This window comes from Lethenteron reissneri, chromosome 62, assembly GCF_015708825.2.
Source record: "Lethenteron reissneri isolate LAM-NWPU_2019-01 chromosome 62, ASM1570882v1, whole genome shotgun sequence".
Classification (NCBI taxonomy): domain Eukaryota; kingdom Metazoa; phylum Chordata; class Hyperoartia; order Petromyzontiformes; family Petromyzontidae; genus Lethenteron; species Lethenteron reissneri.
The window spans coordinates 2,391,970-2,409,643 of NC_083840.1; the positions used below are offsets into that span (position 1 = coordinate 2,391,970).

The 17,674-nt window shown below is 45.6% G+C and overlaps 1 protein-coding gene across 1 annotated transcript in view; it reads left to right on the plus strand.

Annotated features, from left to right (window-relative positions):
- ZPLD1 (zona pellucida like domain containing 1) overlaps positions 1-17,674 on the plus strand; it is a 64,379-nt gene that overhangs the window by 21,235 nt on the left and 25,470 nt on the right. Inside the window, exons 2-4 of the mRNA XM_061576871.1 lie at positions 3,932-4,034; positions 5,982-6,202; positions 10,870-11,051. Coding sequence (XP_061432855.1) covers positions 3,932-4,034; positions 5,982-6,202; positions 10,870-11,051 — 506 coding nt within the window. The remainder of the gene's footprint in view (positions 1-3,931; positions 4,035-5,981; positions 6,203-10,869; positions 11,052-17,674) is intronic.

Here is a 17,674-nt window from a genome sequence, read left to right on the forward strand (position 1 = left end):
AATTGACCGGTTTGATGCAACTGGGAGTGTCTATTGCACATTTCTTGAGTCAATAATTATAATGGACAGAGCTAAATGGAAGGAAGGCCAAGTTAACCGAGTTATCTGGGAAAGGACGCACATAAAGAGATAGACTAACATTGCCCATAGACTAACATTGCCCATAGACTAACATTGCCCATATACTAACATTTCCAATAGACTAAAATTGCCCATGGACTAACATTAAACATAGACTAGCATTACCCATAGACTAACATTGCCCAGAGACTAACATTGCCCAGAGACTAACATTGCCCATAGACTAACATTGCCCATAGACTAACATTGCATAGAGACTAACATTGCCCAGAGACTAACATTGCCCATAGACTAACATTGCCAATAGACTAACATTGCATAGAGACGAACATTGCCCAGAAACTAACATTGCCCATAGACTAACATTGCATAGAGACGAACATTGCCCATAAACTAACATTGCTAATAGACTAACATTGCATAGAGACGAACATTGCCCAAAGACTAACATTGCCCATGGACTAACATTGCCCACAGATTAACAAGTTATAAATATAAGCAAGACCATGATTGTTGACGTCTTTAAGAAAGGCTCCAGCTCACATAATGATAGAGAGACAGCGAGTGGTTAACTTACCAGCCATGAGCAACCGTATTTCATATAGATTTAGTGTCCAGCAAAGATCATAAATGTGCTCGACTGTACCCTCCCCCCCCTCAACAACTTGGCCTTGAGAACACAAACTGGGGTCGAACTATGCAACTCGGTTTGTTTTTTGTCTCAAGTAGCCATCCAGCCCCAGGCCACGTTTCAATCAAAGACTCACCCCAGATCGATCGAGTTGATAAAGGGTTGTTCAAGTAACCAGCCGACACATCCGTGTTTTTGCCCAGCTGCTGCAGCAGACATAAGCGTTAAAAGTGCATTGTTTGCAATGGAAATATCAACCTATATCTTCTGATCTATCTACTCTCGCGTATGGAAATACAGGGTGTTTGAAAATGATTGACCCAATTTCAAAGCAGTATATTTCACGATGGCAACATGTTACAATTACACAAAAAGTTACAAACGGTTTAATGAGTTATCAAGTTTTACTAACCATTTTATAAATGCTCTATGTGCCCTCCACCTGCTGTAAGGACAACATCGAGACGATAGTTGAATTCGTCCAAAACACCTCTCTTCTCACGTTTTCCTCTGATGTGCGTGGTCGCCCTGTGCTCTTCCCCTTACATCAATAGCCTGTTTCCTCAAATTGTCGGTACCAACGACATTGGCGGATCAATGCCAAAACGCCGTTGAAACGCACGCTGCACCGCAATTACGGATTCAGTCTTGCTGAACTGCAGAACGCAAAACGCCCCTTGTGTTGCGGGGTCGCCGTCTCGCGAATGACTGAGGCTAGGGGCTGTTTGTGCGCTGGGAGAGGCATCTCGCGGTAATCATTTGAAACTCTATGCCCATCCCTCTCTATGCTCCGCCCTTTCAAGTGGCAAGAGTTTCATTCATGGGCAGTTCGTGGTTGCAGAGATTTGGCAATTTCAAATCGGGTCCATCTTTTTAAAACACCCTGTATGTTAAGGTCTACTGTCCACGAGAGGGCTTTAGGAGAGAGTTCGTGTTCCTCCACTGTTGAAGGAGCGCAGACCGCAGTGGTTGGCCACATGGTCCACAGCTTGGGTTTGCATGGCCACAATTGCACTCCTGGGGCTTGTCTTAATGTTTTCCATTTATGAAGGAGACGTGGCACATCGGCCTGTAGATGTTCTGATGCGATTGATGGTTCCACCACTGGTGTCTTCGAGGAGGAGGAATGTCAAAGCCAGGAGGTGTGACGATGTTGGGTCTCGAATGAGGAGGCGCTCATGCGGGACGTCCGCGATGTTCCACTCTGTTCGCGATCGGCATTCTTCCGGATTCGGGTGAGATTCTAGGATGGTGACAGCAGCAGCAGTGCGATCCCAGAAGGGGGATCGGGCCCCGAGTAGGCGGTGGGCAGAAACAATAATAGAGGCGTTGGTTGATGGGTAGGTGGTTGTTATTGTTGGAAAGAAAGCATTTGATGTAAGTGCGCTGAAGGCTAGATATGGCGTGTGTAGCTAGCTCATGGTGCGCGGTGCTATTGCTATCATATGCGTAGTAATCCTTTGAAATACTCAGCGCCGAATGTGATAGATGATAGCCATGTACCACAGGACTCGTGTAGGGTTCAGTATTCAAAGGTTTTACCCACCAAACCACACTGCACTCGGTACTAATTTGAGGCTAAGTCGACTTAGGTAGGCTCAAGACCAGTTCAGATAACACTATGTAACACGATTTTTATTCCTGGGTTGTAAGTGTTATTTTCTCATTGCTTATGCCTCAAAAGTATAGAAAATTGCTATTATTCCCCACAAACTTTGCTTTTGTGACCAGGACTATATGCGAAGGAATGACACAAATGCACACGTTTTCTCATTGAAAATAGGTACATTTCAAAATATCAATGTCCTGGTCACAAAAGCAAAGTTTGTGGAGAATAATATAAATGTTCTGTACTTTTGAGGCATAAGCAATTAGAAAATAATACTTATTACCCAGGAACAAAAAAAATAACACATTTGTTATACAGCGTTATTAATGGAGTGGATTATCTTTGCTTTTGTGTCCTGGTCACAAAAGCAAAGTTTGTGGGGAATAATAACCATTTCCTGTACTTTTGCGGCATAAGCAATTGGAAAATAACACTATCTAGGAGAAAAAAAATATTTTTTTTGTTATACATCGTAATCGTAACTGGTGTTGGCCGTGAGCAAGACTCAAACTTGTTTCACCGCTTTCGTAACAGCGTGCTAAGCGCTAAACTACGGCTCCCCTCACCAATATCGATACCCGCCATTCGCTGATATATAAGTGACGGAGATGTTCTCACGGCACCTGTGCCAGGCCAGGTGCACTTTGAGGACACGTGAAGTGTCGAAGGGTCGCTGGAAGGAGGTAACGGGACGGACTCAGGTGCCACGGGTTGACTGACTGAGATGACTGGCAGATGCCCCAGCGGCACCCCCTACTGTACCAACTTTCACACACACACACACACGTGCACGCACACACACACACACGTGCACGCACACACACACACACACGTGCACGCACACACACACACACGTGCACACACACACGTGCACACACACACACGTGCACACACACACACGTGCACGCACACACACACACACGTGCACGCACACAGACACACACATGTGCACGCACACACACACACACGTGCACGCACACACACACACATGTGCACGCACACACACACATGTGCACGCACACACACACACACGTGCACACACACACACACACGTGCACACACACACACACGTGCACGCACACACACACACACACGTACACACACACACACACGTGCACGCACACACACACACACACGTGCACGCACACACACACACACACGTGCACGCACGCACACACACACACGTGCACGCACACACACACATGTGCACGCACACACACACACATGTGCACGCACATGTGAAGCCGACTCGTTGCATCTTGCAAAGGATCATCTTCTGAACAAAATAATTCCACGGTTCAGTTTGCAAGTGCGAGTTCGTGTTTTAAGTCAACTTTTTAAACTCTATATTTAATGAAAGCTTGTTCGTAAGTACGGCATTTGTAAGTCGCGTGTTCGTAAGTAGAGGACTGTCTATACTTGAACGGGAATCGACGTATTTTTTACGATTAAAAGCTCAGACACGACAAGATCCATACTCGAACTCCTGTTGAAGCGCCCCCCGGGATACACAGTAGCCACCGCTCCCACGGTGCTGCATCGCAAGCCGCGCGTGCGTGCGTGTGCGCGTGTCCTTGTGCGTGCGCTTCGTTGGTGTCCCCGAGGTGCAGTTGACGCGAGCGGCTCTCCTCGTGCTCCTCCTCGTCACGGTGGCGCGCGCGCAGTCGGGGGACGACGTCAACTGCGACCCGACGCTCTACAATCGCATGCCGCGTGAGTTGGGCCAGGCGGGACACCGGGTGATGCTGGCGGTGGGATGGAGTCGGGGAGCACAAGTGGCCACCTCTCCCATGGACAAACTCTCACATATTCTTGGTTCTTTCGGTAAAGTCACGTAGAAGGGAAATCATAAAATAATATATATAAAACAATACAGAATTCGAACGACGTTTCGACTGCAACACAATCATCATCAGGTGTGAAATCAACAGTAAGAACATGTTCTTGCTGTGAAGGGATATGAATCCCTGCAGTCACGAAAGCTTTAAATCAAAATTTTAACTCTCACATGTGTCAATCTTGTTTTGAAGCTTTCGTGACTGCAGGAAACCACACTCTTTGGTTCTTTCGGTAAGTCGCGTAGGGAGAAATGAAACAAAATAAATCACGACGTTTCGATAGCAACACAAGCCATCGTCTTCAGGCGAAAATCGCGACAGCCGCGATGTCTGCTGCCTTGTGAAGAGAAGCTGTTACCAGCAAGAGTTTATATAAGTTTCACATGTTTCTTCATGCGTAAATAGTAAACGTATCAAAAATGTAACCGAGTTCAACACAATACCAGATATCTATGGGACCTTTTTTGCCAGTATCCAAAATGATATAAAATAACATATTTTTACCCTTTCTGGCAATAAAACAGGAGTTGTGTTAAGATTTTCAAACATCTAAATACCTCCTGTTATCTCACCAGTGTTAGATCAGAGTATGCCTCCTGGTACTCTTTGGTTTTTTAGGTAAAGTCACGTAGGTAAAAAAGAAATAAATGAAAAACAACTAAATTAAATCACGACGTTTCGGAGGCAACACAAGCTTCCGTCTTCAGGTGGAACCGTTACAGCCAAAATCACTATAGTAAGTGACCCCCCCCCCCTTACTACAGTCACGAAAACTTCAAATCTAGAATTAATGCCTCCTGGTGTTTGAACATCTTTGACACCTCTTTAATATTACTATAAAGGGTAAAACCTATTCTTGCGATACCAGATCTCGATAAAACATCAATGCCTGCCACCTCAACACAGACGCCAACTACCTGGAGGGATGCTCGTATTTTAAGAAAAACTGGTTAGGGGCCGTCCATAAATGACGTCACGCACCTAGGGGGAGGGGGTCAGACATTTGTGACGATGTGTGACGAGGGGGGGGGGGGGTGAGAAATGTGACGTCACATCAAAATGCGCAACTTTAAATGAATATAGACAACACGTTCTACTTGATAAATATACTTTTTAATAAATGTTTTCTCATACAACATCAGAGTGCAGCGCCACACTAAATACGCACTACAATGACAATAGTTTAAAGCGATTTGAAGCATGTTTTTTTTGGGGGGGGGGGCAGAGCTTTGTAACGTCATATTTGAGGGGGGTCTGACTTTTTGTGACGCCGTGTGACAAGGGGGGAGGGGGGTCAAAAATCGTCCAAAATCGCGTGACGTCATTTATTGACGGCCCCTATCAGCTGTGTTTCTTTTCAGAGCGGCGTCTCAAAACTTATTTCAGGGAAACTTTACGTGTAAAGGTACTCCGGATATAACAGCGTTACCATATATTTCCGTAGTACGCACTCATTACGTACGTGTGTTGAACTTCTTTCGCACCGTACATAGCCAACCGCGCTAATCGGATGTGCGGGGGAAGCACAACAAATTAAACACAAAAGCAGCTCCAAAGAAATGAGTTTTCAATCTAGTATAGTGGTGTAGTGTATAGTAATGTAATGTAGTGTATAGTGTAGTCTATATTAGTGTAGTGTGTAGTGTTAGTCGAATAGTGTACAGTAATGTAGTGTATAATAATGTAGTGTATAGTAGGGTAGTGTACAGTAATATAGTGTATAGTAATACAAGAAGCAGTTGCTAAAGAAATCAGTTTCCAACCTAAAAATACTCCTTAACGCTTCCATCCCACCACCTCTCCCACGCCCCGCGACGGACAGTGGCGACGGACATGGTGGTGTCCTGCGGTGCGCAGACCATCTCCCTGACCATCAACTTCTGCCCGGTGCTGTACGCGGGCTACACGCTGCACGACCTGGCACTCAACGGGCGCCACTCGGAGCTGAGGTGCCGCGGGCGGCTTCGCAACGAGACGGCACCGGCGTCGCTCCTCTTCCACATCCCGCTCAGCGCGCTCGAGTCGTGCGGCAGCACCCTCACCGTGAGAGCCCCACTGCGAGCATGCTGCTGCTCATCGTCATCATCATCACGCACGCTGCTCCTCTTCCTCGAACTCCTCCTCCTCCTCCTCGCGCCTTCTCCTACCTCATCCTTCCCTCTCCTCCAACTCCTCTTCCTTGTTCCTCCTCCAACTCCTCCATTTCCTTACTCACTCCCCTTCCTCCTCCTCCTCCAACTCTTCCCCCTCCTCTTCCTCCTCCCTCCTCGGTAGCACCGTTCGTCGCTTATTAGAAGTGGTTCGTCGTCCCAATATGTAAGGGGCCGTTCATAAATGACGTCACGGACCTAGGGGGAGGTGGGGGTCAGACATTTGTGACGATATGTGACTAGGGGGGGGAGGGGGGTTGAGAAATGTGACGTCACATCAAAATGCGCAACTTTAAATAAATATAGACAACACGTTCTACTTAATTAAATAGACTTTTTAATAAATGTTTTCTCCTACAACATCAGTGCAGCGCCACATTTAATACGCACTACAATGACAATAGTTTAAAGCGATTTGAAGCATGTTTTATTTTTTAAATGGAAATATGGTTTTAGGGGGGGGGGCAGAGCTTTGTGACGTCATATTTGAAGGGGGGTCTGACTTTTTGTGACGCCGTGTGACGAAGGGGGGGGGGGGGTAAAAAATCGTCCAAAATCGCGTGACGTCATTTATGGACGGCCACTAATGTGTAAATTGTCTTTGAAACTTATTGGCCTACACAAGAGACAGCAGCCTTCTCCATGGCCTTGTCTCGCCACCAGTGTTAGGCCAGAGAACGCCAAAAGGCGACCAATACAAAGACGTTGCAAGTGTCACCGGCTTTATTGTCAAAAGTCAGTGACGTCACCGGCTCATGATTATTAATGAGGGGGGGTCCATGTGGATGACGTAACCGGTTCATGATCATGAACGAGGGGGGCTGTTCGATGTGGAATGACGTCACTTGCACATGATTATTAGTGAGGGGGGGAGTACTCCATATTGAGTGACGTCACCCGCTCATGATTATTAATGAGGGGTGGGGGGGTGTCCATTTGGAGGACATCACCTTCTTATGAATATTAATGAGGGGGGCTGGTCGATGTGGAGTGACGTCACGAGCGTGAAAGGACAGACAATCCTGGGTGATTATAGTCGGTATACTTCGACAGGAAAAATAGAAAAGTACTCAGGCTACTGCTGCTGCAGAGTCAACACTCAACCAACAGCAAACTTACGTCTACTTTACAGAATACTAGCGGTAAGTACCCAGCGTTGCTCGGGCGAAAAAGGCAGACACACACATGAACTTACACACAGACATTGACCCACACACGTAGAAACACTTCGACTTAGACGCACACACACACATATATGGTTAAACCCAGGATGGATCGTTAGCAGGCCAGCCTAAATGTTTCTAACCGGCGAAGATGTTCCATTAGGGGGGTGCACGTTTCGCAAGCGTAGAGAAGGGAGGGAATTACCGTGGCCGAGAAGACCTGGAGCTTCATGCAGAGTCAGAGACCAGGTAGCTTCCACACAGCGTAACGCAGCCGATGAAAAGATAATGGCGCTCGACTGATTTGGAATGAGACCTCTGCTGTTAAACCGGAGCCGGTCATGCGCACAGTGGCCAGGTATGGGAATCTCGGCAATCTCTCCACAACTGCCGCATCACCGATTGTGAGTTATGGGGGTGGATTGTTCGATGGTACAAAATACCCAGGCAGGTGCTTAGTTTTGGTGGGGCTGATGGTAATGCCCCACCTCTTAGTGGCAAGCTCCAGGTTCAGCAGCAGTGAGCAGTAATCACCAGAGCATTGGCATACATAACATGGTTGAGCAATAGGGAGGCATCCTTTGACCGCACCCGGGTATCGATCAGCCTCCCATTGTATCTGTACCATATGGTAATTCCTCGGATACAGCCATTGAAGGCTTCACGAACTACGTGGTCAAAAGATATGTTAATTAATGTGGAGCCAGAGGACATCCCTGTCACACCCCAAGGTGTAGAGGGAATGGCTGTGACTGACGGCCACGTAGTTAGACGCGGGGCCGCTCACCATCATGAAGGTCCTTAAGGATGGTGATCAGTGGGTCATTGACTTGGAAAGCATGAAGAGCAACCCAGAGGCCAGGCCTACTGATGGTATCATAGGCCTTGAGTAGGTCAATAAAGCACACGCATGGACTAAGATGCACACATGGAGCAACAGACACGCAAAGAAATAAAGTTACAAAGACTAACATGGAGGCATGCACACACAGCGACTAACACACACGCACATGGACTGAGACACACACATATCGACTCGCACACAAACACATCGACTTACAGACACACACATATGGACGCACACACACATAGACATGCACTTGAGATACACACACATGGAGTTACACATATCGACGTACACACATAGAGGGACTTACACATACATACATAGAGTGACACACACATTGCCGTACACACACATACGGACTATCACACATAGACATCGACTTGAGATATACACACATGGAGTTACACACACATATATGGACGTACACACATACAGCGACTCACACACACACACCGACTCACACACACATTGACATAAACACACATATGTACTTACACACATATAGACTAAGACACAGATACATGGACTTGCACACACATACATAGACTAACACACACATAGCCCTACACACATACACATATGGACTGTGACACACAGACATCTACTTTAGATACACAGACATGGATTAACACGCACATATGGACTCAGACACAGACGCATTGACTTACACACACACATCGAGTGACACTCACATGTATAGACTTACACACACATGTGGACTAACACACACACAAATGGACTAACACACACATACACATCGACGTACACGCACACACATCGACTGACACACACACATGGACTAACACATACACAAACACTTTGACGTACACACACACATTGGGCGTTGTCCGTTCGAAAAAGGCAGATCACACACATGGAGTTAAAGACACGCATGGCTCTACACGCACACACATATGGACTCAAAGACACACACATTGACGGGCACAGCAATCCCCGATGATGGCACAGCTATGAGTATGGCAGTACTATGTATGACTAAATAGCGTGACGTGAGCGATGGAAACAATAGAAATGTATTGAAGAAATAATCAGAAATCACAGACTGGCAGTAGAGCGTGGCAGCGTCATAAAAGCGCAGCAAAAAAAGGGAAAATTGAGCAACCTAAAAATCCAAGGAGTTTTGTGCACACAAACATAATTATTGTAACATGTCAACTTGTTTCATAATGGTAAACAATGAACCCGAGTTATCTGCACACAATATCTGGAAACGTATTTGTTTAATAATAATAAGCAATGAACGTGATTAATTATCTGCACACAAACATGATTATTGTAATGTTTGTGAACTAATGTGTTTAACAATAGTAAACAATGGACTTGAGTTGTTAGCGTAAGAAGCAAGGAAATTTGTATCATATCCGTGTTGAGGCCTTGTGCCATGCTTAGTCGCCGTCCTGGCCTACATTGGCAAGGCGGCGGAGTTGGCACGTTGCCAGGCTAGGGGCTGGACCGCCACCCCCACACCCCCCAGCATCCCCCACCCGTGCAAGAATAATGCTATGTAAGCAGTAAAATAGTATAATCTACGGAGTCTGTAGTATAAAACGCGTAAAAGGAAATGTCCCCCATGAGCTGCAGCACTTGGTAGGGTCCGCCCACCCCCAAGCAATTGGCGTCAGTTGGTACGGTCGACGGCGCGCAATAAGTAAATAATTAATAATAGAAACGGCACAAATTTGTTAATTAAACTACTTTAACGTTTACGGATGAGAAAACGGAATAGCCTATTCCCACCGCGGGGCTTAGGACGTGCCGCCCGGCAAATCTTTTTTCTACGTGAAGGCCACCGTCCGAGAGCCAAATCCCCCACAAGCGCGAGCGCGCGGAGACTTTTTTTATATATAAGAAAATATAACTGTCAACCGATCTGCAGTACACATATCTGTGTGTATACGTGCAACTGTCTACGACGTTTGGATAGGGACCAGTTGATATTTTTTATCAGACATTCAAATGAATGTGGTTGACGGATGGCTGCAGGATATTTCGTATATATATCCCACTATCTTTCAGCCGGAAAAACACAAACCTTGAAAAATAAGAATCGGTTTTACCCTTTCTGCAATAAAACAGGAGGTATTAAGATGTTTAAACACCAAATAAGAGTGTTTTGTTTTCTTTGAATGTATCTACGTGACTTTACCGAAAGACCCAAAGAATATGAATTCCTGCAGTCACTAAAGCTTTTTGTACAAAATAGTAAAAACATGTGTCATGACCTCACACATTCACAGCACCAGAGATGAAGCAAAGACATTAAACTAAATGTAACAGATAATTTGGTTCGCTTTGATGACACCCCTCCAATAATCCACCTCCATCCCAACCCCTCCTATAATCCACCTCCACCCCACACCCCTCCCATAATCCACCTCCACTCCACCCCACACCCCTCCCATAATCCACCTCCACTCCCAACATAATCCAACCTCCACCGGACACCTCTCCCACAAGGGACCGAGCAAAGAACGACTGTCTGTTATGCCCCCCCCCCATCACTCCCCTCCCCCCCACCGTTGCGGGCAGATCGTGTCGGTGTCCGGCTCCAACGGGGAGAGCAACCTGGTGGCCGTGCAGAGCGGCAACGTGTCGGGCTACATCGACACACCCGACCCGCCCTCCGTCATCAGCTACCTGCCCGACCTGCTCTACCGCTACACCTGCCTCTACCCGCTGCAGTACATCGTCAACAACTCGCAGCTCTCCTCGTGAGCCCTTGCACCTCCCGGGGGGCGGGGCATGGCGGGTGCGGGGAGGGGCATGCGCGATGCTGTGGTAACAATAAAAGCAGGAACTGCAACTGACTCACTGATGCTTGCTGATATAAGCCAATCAAATAAACCGGGAGGGGGGGGATGTAGTATCACTTGACGACTCGATCATTGAATCGATTGCCAATGAATAGAACATTTTCAAGACGGCTGTCCGATCAACTTGAGCTGAGTGTCGAATCGACTCAAGCTGAATAGATACAATTATATGGGCAAAAACACACCCTTTGGCCAATGCCATGCCTACTTACAAATATCGGGGGCAAATCTCTAATCGGTAATTTCATCGGGTGTCCGATTGTATCGCTCTATTTACAGCGCCGCCAACGCCACGCACAGGCGCGTGCACACACGGAGAGACAGCAAGAGGGGGGGAACATTGTATATCCCACCTTTAGTGGTGAATATATATATAAAAAAATCCAAAGCGCGCACAATCTTCTGTGATCCTTATTCAACGATAAATCAAGGAGGCACATTAAGTAAAACTTAGTTTTATATATAGAACTTTACAACACAATCCCAATTTAAAGCTTTCGTGACTGCAGGGATTCATCTTCTTGGTTCTTTCGGTAAAGTCACGTAGAAGGGAAGTAATAAAATAATAAAAATAAAACATAATAAAATAATTCTCACGACGTTTCGGCCACAACGCAAGCAGCCGTCCTCAGGTGAAAATCAGGTCTGTCGAGGCGACAGCGTCTGAATGAAACAGCACACGTGCTTGGAGCATATATATAAGCTGGGTTGGAAGGGGGGAAAAGGGCGCCTTGACAAAAGAATATGCATATCAAGAGGCATTTAGCATATTTATGGGGAATGCAGGTATGTGATTAGTACTACTTATGCCCGTGCATTATGCAGGATTAGAAGCATCAAAGGGAAGGGATATGGGAAATGCAGGTATGTGATTAGTACTACTTATGCCCGTGCATTATGCAGGATTAGCAGCATCAAAGGGAGGGGATATGGGAAATGCAGGTATGTGAATAGTACTACTTATGCCCGTGCATTATGCAAGATTAGCAGCATTAATAAAGGGAAGGAGTGTTAATAGTATGTAGCTGCAGTAACTAAAACCACCACGTAAACAACTAAAGTATAAACTACATAGTATCATCAGTATACTAAATGTACTCTACAATAAGCTGAGTTATTAACAGTAAGTAATACATTACAATTCTACGTCGTAAAAAATATATAATATGCTTCCATCTAAACTTTATTCTCTTACATCACACGAGTCTACACCGTACTATATACTGCCATAGACAAACCCAACATTAAATTATATACTGTATTGCTATAAACCACCTTATACATTGTAATATTACACTATGTATTATTATTCCCACCCTAATGTATATCACACTGCTGTAAATTGACTATACAATTACGATATTATATATTACTTTGTACATTATAGTAAGCATATTAATGTTATACTATTTGTTATTATACACAGTACCATTGACCGTCGTGTGAAATATACTAAGAGGAAGCAACGAAATATGTCAATGGGTGAGTAGAGCAGGGAAACTTGCAGCGGAGTAAAGAATCCATTCCCTGCAGAGAATACAATGCCAGTGAGTGGAACGCGGTCTGAAAGTCACCGTAAACGTGAACACAATCAGTTAAGATCCAAAATGGTTTATTACGTCCTTCCAATGATTGCTAAGCCAGAATCCATCTTCTCAGTTGAAATTGTCTCTGTGTTTGTATATGTATATGTGGATCGCCTCATGAACGAATTTCTCATGGTAGCCAGATGGCTTGCAGAGAACCTCTGTCTTGGAGAAGTCAATATCATGTGAGCCCACTAAATTGTAACAGTGATCTGCCACGGCTGAGGTGTTTGTCCTACCGTGTTTCAAGTCTGCTTTATGTTCACGGATGCGGTCCGAGACATGTCGTTTGGTTTCTCCAATGTAACTGCTACTACAGAGGCAACTTAGTTTGTAGACACCAGAGTACTGTATGTCTGGAACCACATCTTTTACAGACGGGACCAGATCACGGATTTTATGTACTGTGTTGAATCGGACCTGGATCTTGTGTTTTATCAGGATTTTGGAGATCTTTTTTGTGACCCCAGCAATGTAGGGTAAGGTGATGGTCTTGAAAGGCTCCTCAACAGGATCCTTCTTGGTGGTTGGAGTGATGGCTTTGCGGATTGTGTAGTTGGGAGTAACCATTAGCCTTAAGAGCTTGGCGTACATGTTTGAGTTCACTGGCAATGTGTTCCTGGTCGGATATGCATTGGGCTCTATGGTATAGAGTCTTGATGAGGGAATTCTTCTGGGATGGATGGTGGTGGGAATCCGGTTTTAGGTAAGCATCCGTATGGGTGGCTTTCCTGTAGACAGAGTGGCTCATTGAACCATCAGGTCTCCTTTTAATTAGGACATCCAAAAAGGCTGTCTAGAACTAGCTTAGCTCTTATCTCAGAGAAAATCAGACTTACGCGCACCGATCTAGATCAGTTAGACAAGACACTCTACAAATCACACTTATCTTTAAGTGCAACAATGTCCACATCGGATTGGGAACATGTAGACAAAATGACTGCCTCTTCAGCTGCCGCTATGTCGTCCAAATGTAAGGACAACTTGATTTCCAAATTCAACCGCCTCTCGAACAAGAGACCGGACCCACACATTGAAAAGCTAGACGTTAACAAAGTCGTAATTAATCGCAGTAACAGTTCTATTTCTGAAGGTCTGAAATCCGTTTTAGCTAAAGGACTAAACTTTGTAGTCACACCTAGACACATACCAGTTAATGATATAATTGCTAGAGTAGATGTAGCTCTCAAGGGCCTGAGTCACATGGTTTATAGCAATACAGTATATAATTTAATGTTGGGTTTGTCTATGGCAGTATATAGTACGGTGTAGACTCGTGTGATGTAAGAGAATAAAGTTTAGATGGAAGCATATTATATATTTTTTACGATGTAGAATTGTAATGTATTACTTACTGTTAGTAACTCAGCTTATTGTAGAGTATATTTAGTATACTGATGATACTATGTAGTTTATACTTTAGTTGTTTACGTGGTGGTTTTAGTTACTGCAGCTACATACTATTAACACTCCTTCCCTTTATTAATGCTACCCCTATCCCCTCCCTTTGATGCTGCTAATCTTGCATAATGCACGGGCATAAATAGTACTATTCACATACCTGCATTTCACATATCCACTCCCTTTGATGCTGGTAATCCTGCATAATGCACGGGCATAAGTATTACTAATCACATACCTGCATTTCCCATATCCCTTCCCTTTGATGCTGCTAATCCTGCATAATGCACGGGCATAAGTAGTACTAATCACATACCTGCATTCCATATAAATATGCTAAATGCCTCTTGATATGCATATTCTTTTGTCAAGGCGCCCTTTTCCCCCCTTCCAACCCAGCTTATATATATGCTCCAAGCACGTGTGCTGTTTCATTCAGACGCTGTCGCCTCGATAGACCTGGTTTTCACCTGAGGACGGCTGCTTGCGTTGTGGCCGAAACGTCGTGAGAATTGTTTATGTTTTATTTTTATTATTTTGTTACTTCCCTTCTACGTGACTTTACCGAAAGAACCAAGAAGATGAACACAATCCCAGTAAAACATTACAACTAAGAGTAATAAATAACATTCTTCAGACTATTCTTGCTTTTGTTTAGTAATGCATTTACAGTTTAACACATCGGCTTTTGCAAACAGTATTATTGATAATAAAGGTTTTTGGGTTAGATCGCATAAGTATGAATGTGTCGTAACCCTCCACCACCCGACACAGCCAGTAAGGTTTGTCACGTAAACAACGCACCAATTAGTTACTACTTCAGCCTACCAGTGCGTTGGAGAGTAAATCCACAACATTTACAATTTTAGTACGACATTTCACTGGATAATTACCAGCGAAACGTCGTACTCAAATTGGATAATTACCAGCGACACATTTATACTTACGTGATCTAACCCAAAAACCTTTATTATTAATACATTTGTAGTGAGTCCAACTGAGTCGCAGACGTTGTCTTGGGAGCAACACTATTTATTTAGCAACTTTAACACAACATAACACAACCTACACTTGGGTATCGAATGCCCATCTAACCACGCTACGGCAGAACTAGACACGGTTCGCTATCCTGGCCCGGACCACAAGCTGGGTCCCGGACCGCGTGGCTAGAGGCTTCTTCTCCCCGACGTGGATCTTCTTCACATCAGCACACAAAGAACTCCGAGCCCCTCCCGGGGCCCCGTTATATCTCCCTGGGCAGGGGCTGGCTCCGCCCTTCACCCCGCCCACTATCCAGATCTCTCAAGCTCTTTCTCGAAGGCTCTCGAGAGCTTTTTAGACCACGTGACCGCCCAGTGGTCCCCGTCCACCGGTGGCCCCCCTCCAATATCATCCGGTCACGTGTCAGCAGGTCAACCAGCGTATAATGCCCCAACGTAACCCTGGCTGGCTGACGCTCCCTCTCGCTCCCTCACCGGGAGCCTGCACCGCACACTGCTCGCGGTGCCTCCACGCTGACCAGCGCTCACCCAAGCCCCGCTAGGGCTGGTACTACGCCCCGTAAGCCAACACATTATCCGCCGTGGCTTCGTAAGCCCGGCACCACACAGTGACAATCACAGTCACTACACATTTACAGCTGAGCAACAGTTAAAATAAAGATTACATAATGTTATAGGCTCACTAACCCATAGCGATACTAAAAATGGTCTTTATGCGCAAACTGATAACTCCTTCAGTGACCAGCTACCAATAAACACCTACCCACCCGTGCAACTCTACATGCCCCGTCTGGTATTACCTGCTGACGCCGCCGTCGACTCGCAGCGGTTGCGTCTCAGCGTAGAACCTCACCGTGGCGCACGCTACCGCCGTCGCTAGAGGCAGCGATCTCCGTTCGTTGCATTAACTTCTCCCCGAGCTTTCTCTTTCCCGCGGTTTATCTTGCCCCTAATTTTAGAGGGCATTTTCTTCAGCCTGTCTCATTCTCTGAGCCCTCGACCGCTCCCAGGGTCACCGCGTTGTGTACACGTCCCCATCTGCATGAGTGCACCTCGCATTTATGTAGTCCCAGTGGCCAAATATGATCCCGTCATTTGCATATCCAATGGGGTGGCGCTTACAAACTCCTGCGACTTCACTTGTCTCTATTCGGCTGTCGGTTCCTCTAGAATTCCACTCTCAACTTTTGTGGCCGTCTGGAACACTCTTCCTTCTTGGAAAACAAGAATCGGGTTTACCCTTTCTGGCAATAAAACTGGAGTTGTGTCAATATGTTCAAACACCGGATAGACGCCTTTTGAAAGGCATCGAGTCTACATTAACGACACATACTTGTGGCAAAACATACAGGCTTGATGCCTTGCAAATGATATCTTATTTGGTGTTTGAACATCTTAATACCTCCTGTTTTATTGCGAGAAAGAGTAAAACCGATTCTTATTTTTCGAGGTTTGTGTTTTTTCCGGCTGAAAGAAAGTGTGATTTTTTTACAAAATATCCTGCAGCCATCCGTCAATCACCTACATTTGAATCTGTCTGATCAAAAAACACAAATCAACTGGTCCCTACTGGTCCCTATCCAAACGTCGTAGACAGTTGCACGTATACACACAGATATGTGTACTGCAGATCGGTTGAAAGTTATAATATTCTGTAAAGTAGACGTAAGTTTGCTGTTGGTTGAGTGTTGACTCTGCTGCAGCAGTAGTCTGAGTACATTTCTATTTTTCCTGTCGAAGTATACCGACTATAATCACCCACGAATATCTGTCCTTAACGCTCGTGACGTCACTCCACATCGACCAGCCCCCCTCATTAATATTCATGAGAAGGTGATGTCCTCCAAATGGACACCCTCCCACCTCTCATTAATAATCATGAGCGGGTGACGTCACTCAATATGGAGTACTCCCCGCCCCCTCACTAATAATCATGCACAAGTGACGTCACTCCACATCGACCAGCCCCCCTCATTAATGATCATGAATAAGTTACGTCCTCCACATGGACCCCCCTCATTAATAATCATGAACTGGTGACATCACTCCACATGGAGCACCCTCCCCACTCATTAATAATCATTATAAGGTGACATCCTCCAAATGGACACCCCCCCCCCCCCATTCATAATAATTAGCGGCTGATGTCACTCCACATGGGGGGCCGAGGCGCCTCCTCCTCCCTCCTCGGCGTCAACTTACAACCCTCACTACAGAGGCAGAATCCTCACATCACGCGATCTCTGTCACGCTATTGAGACATCAAAGTAAAACAGACGTCATGATGAACAAGGGATTATTACCTTAAAATGAAGTAGGTCTGTGTCACCGCGCCCTTACAAACTGCACACGCATTCATACAATGAATATATCACGTCGCGCTCTGCTTTTCGCTTGCAAGTTTCAGATTTACTTCAATACACCCGTCCTTGGATGGGCAAAAGGCGAGTTCCTCAATATTTGCTTAGATATTGATAGTGGTGCACGTTTGTGCAGAGTGTTGACCCAGCAACAACAAACTGCCTTCTGCCGC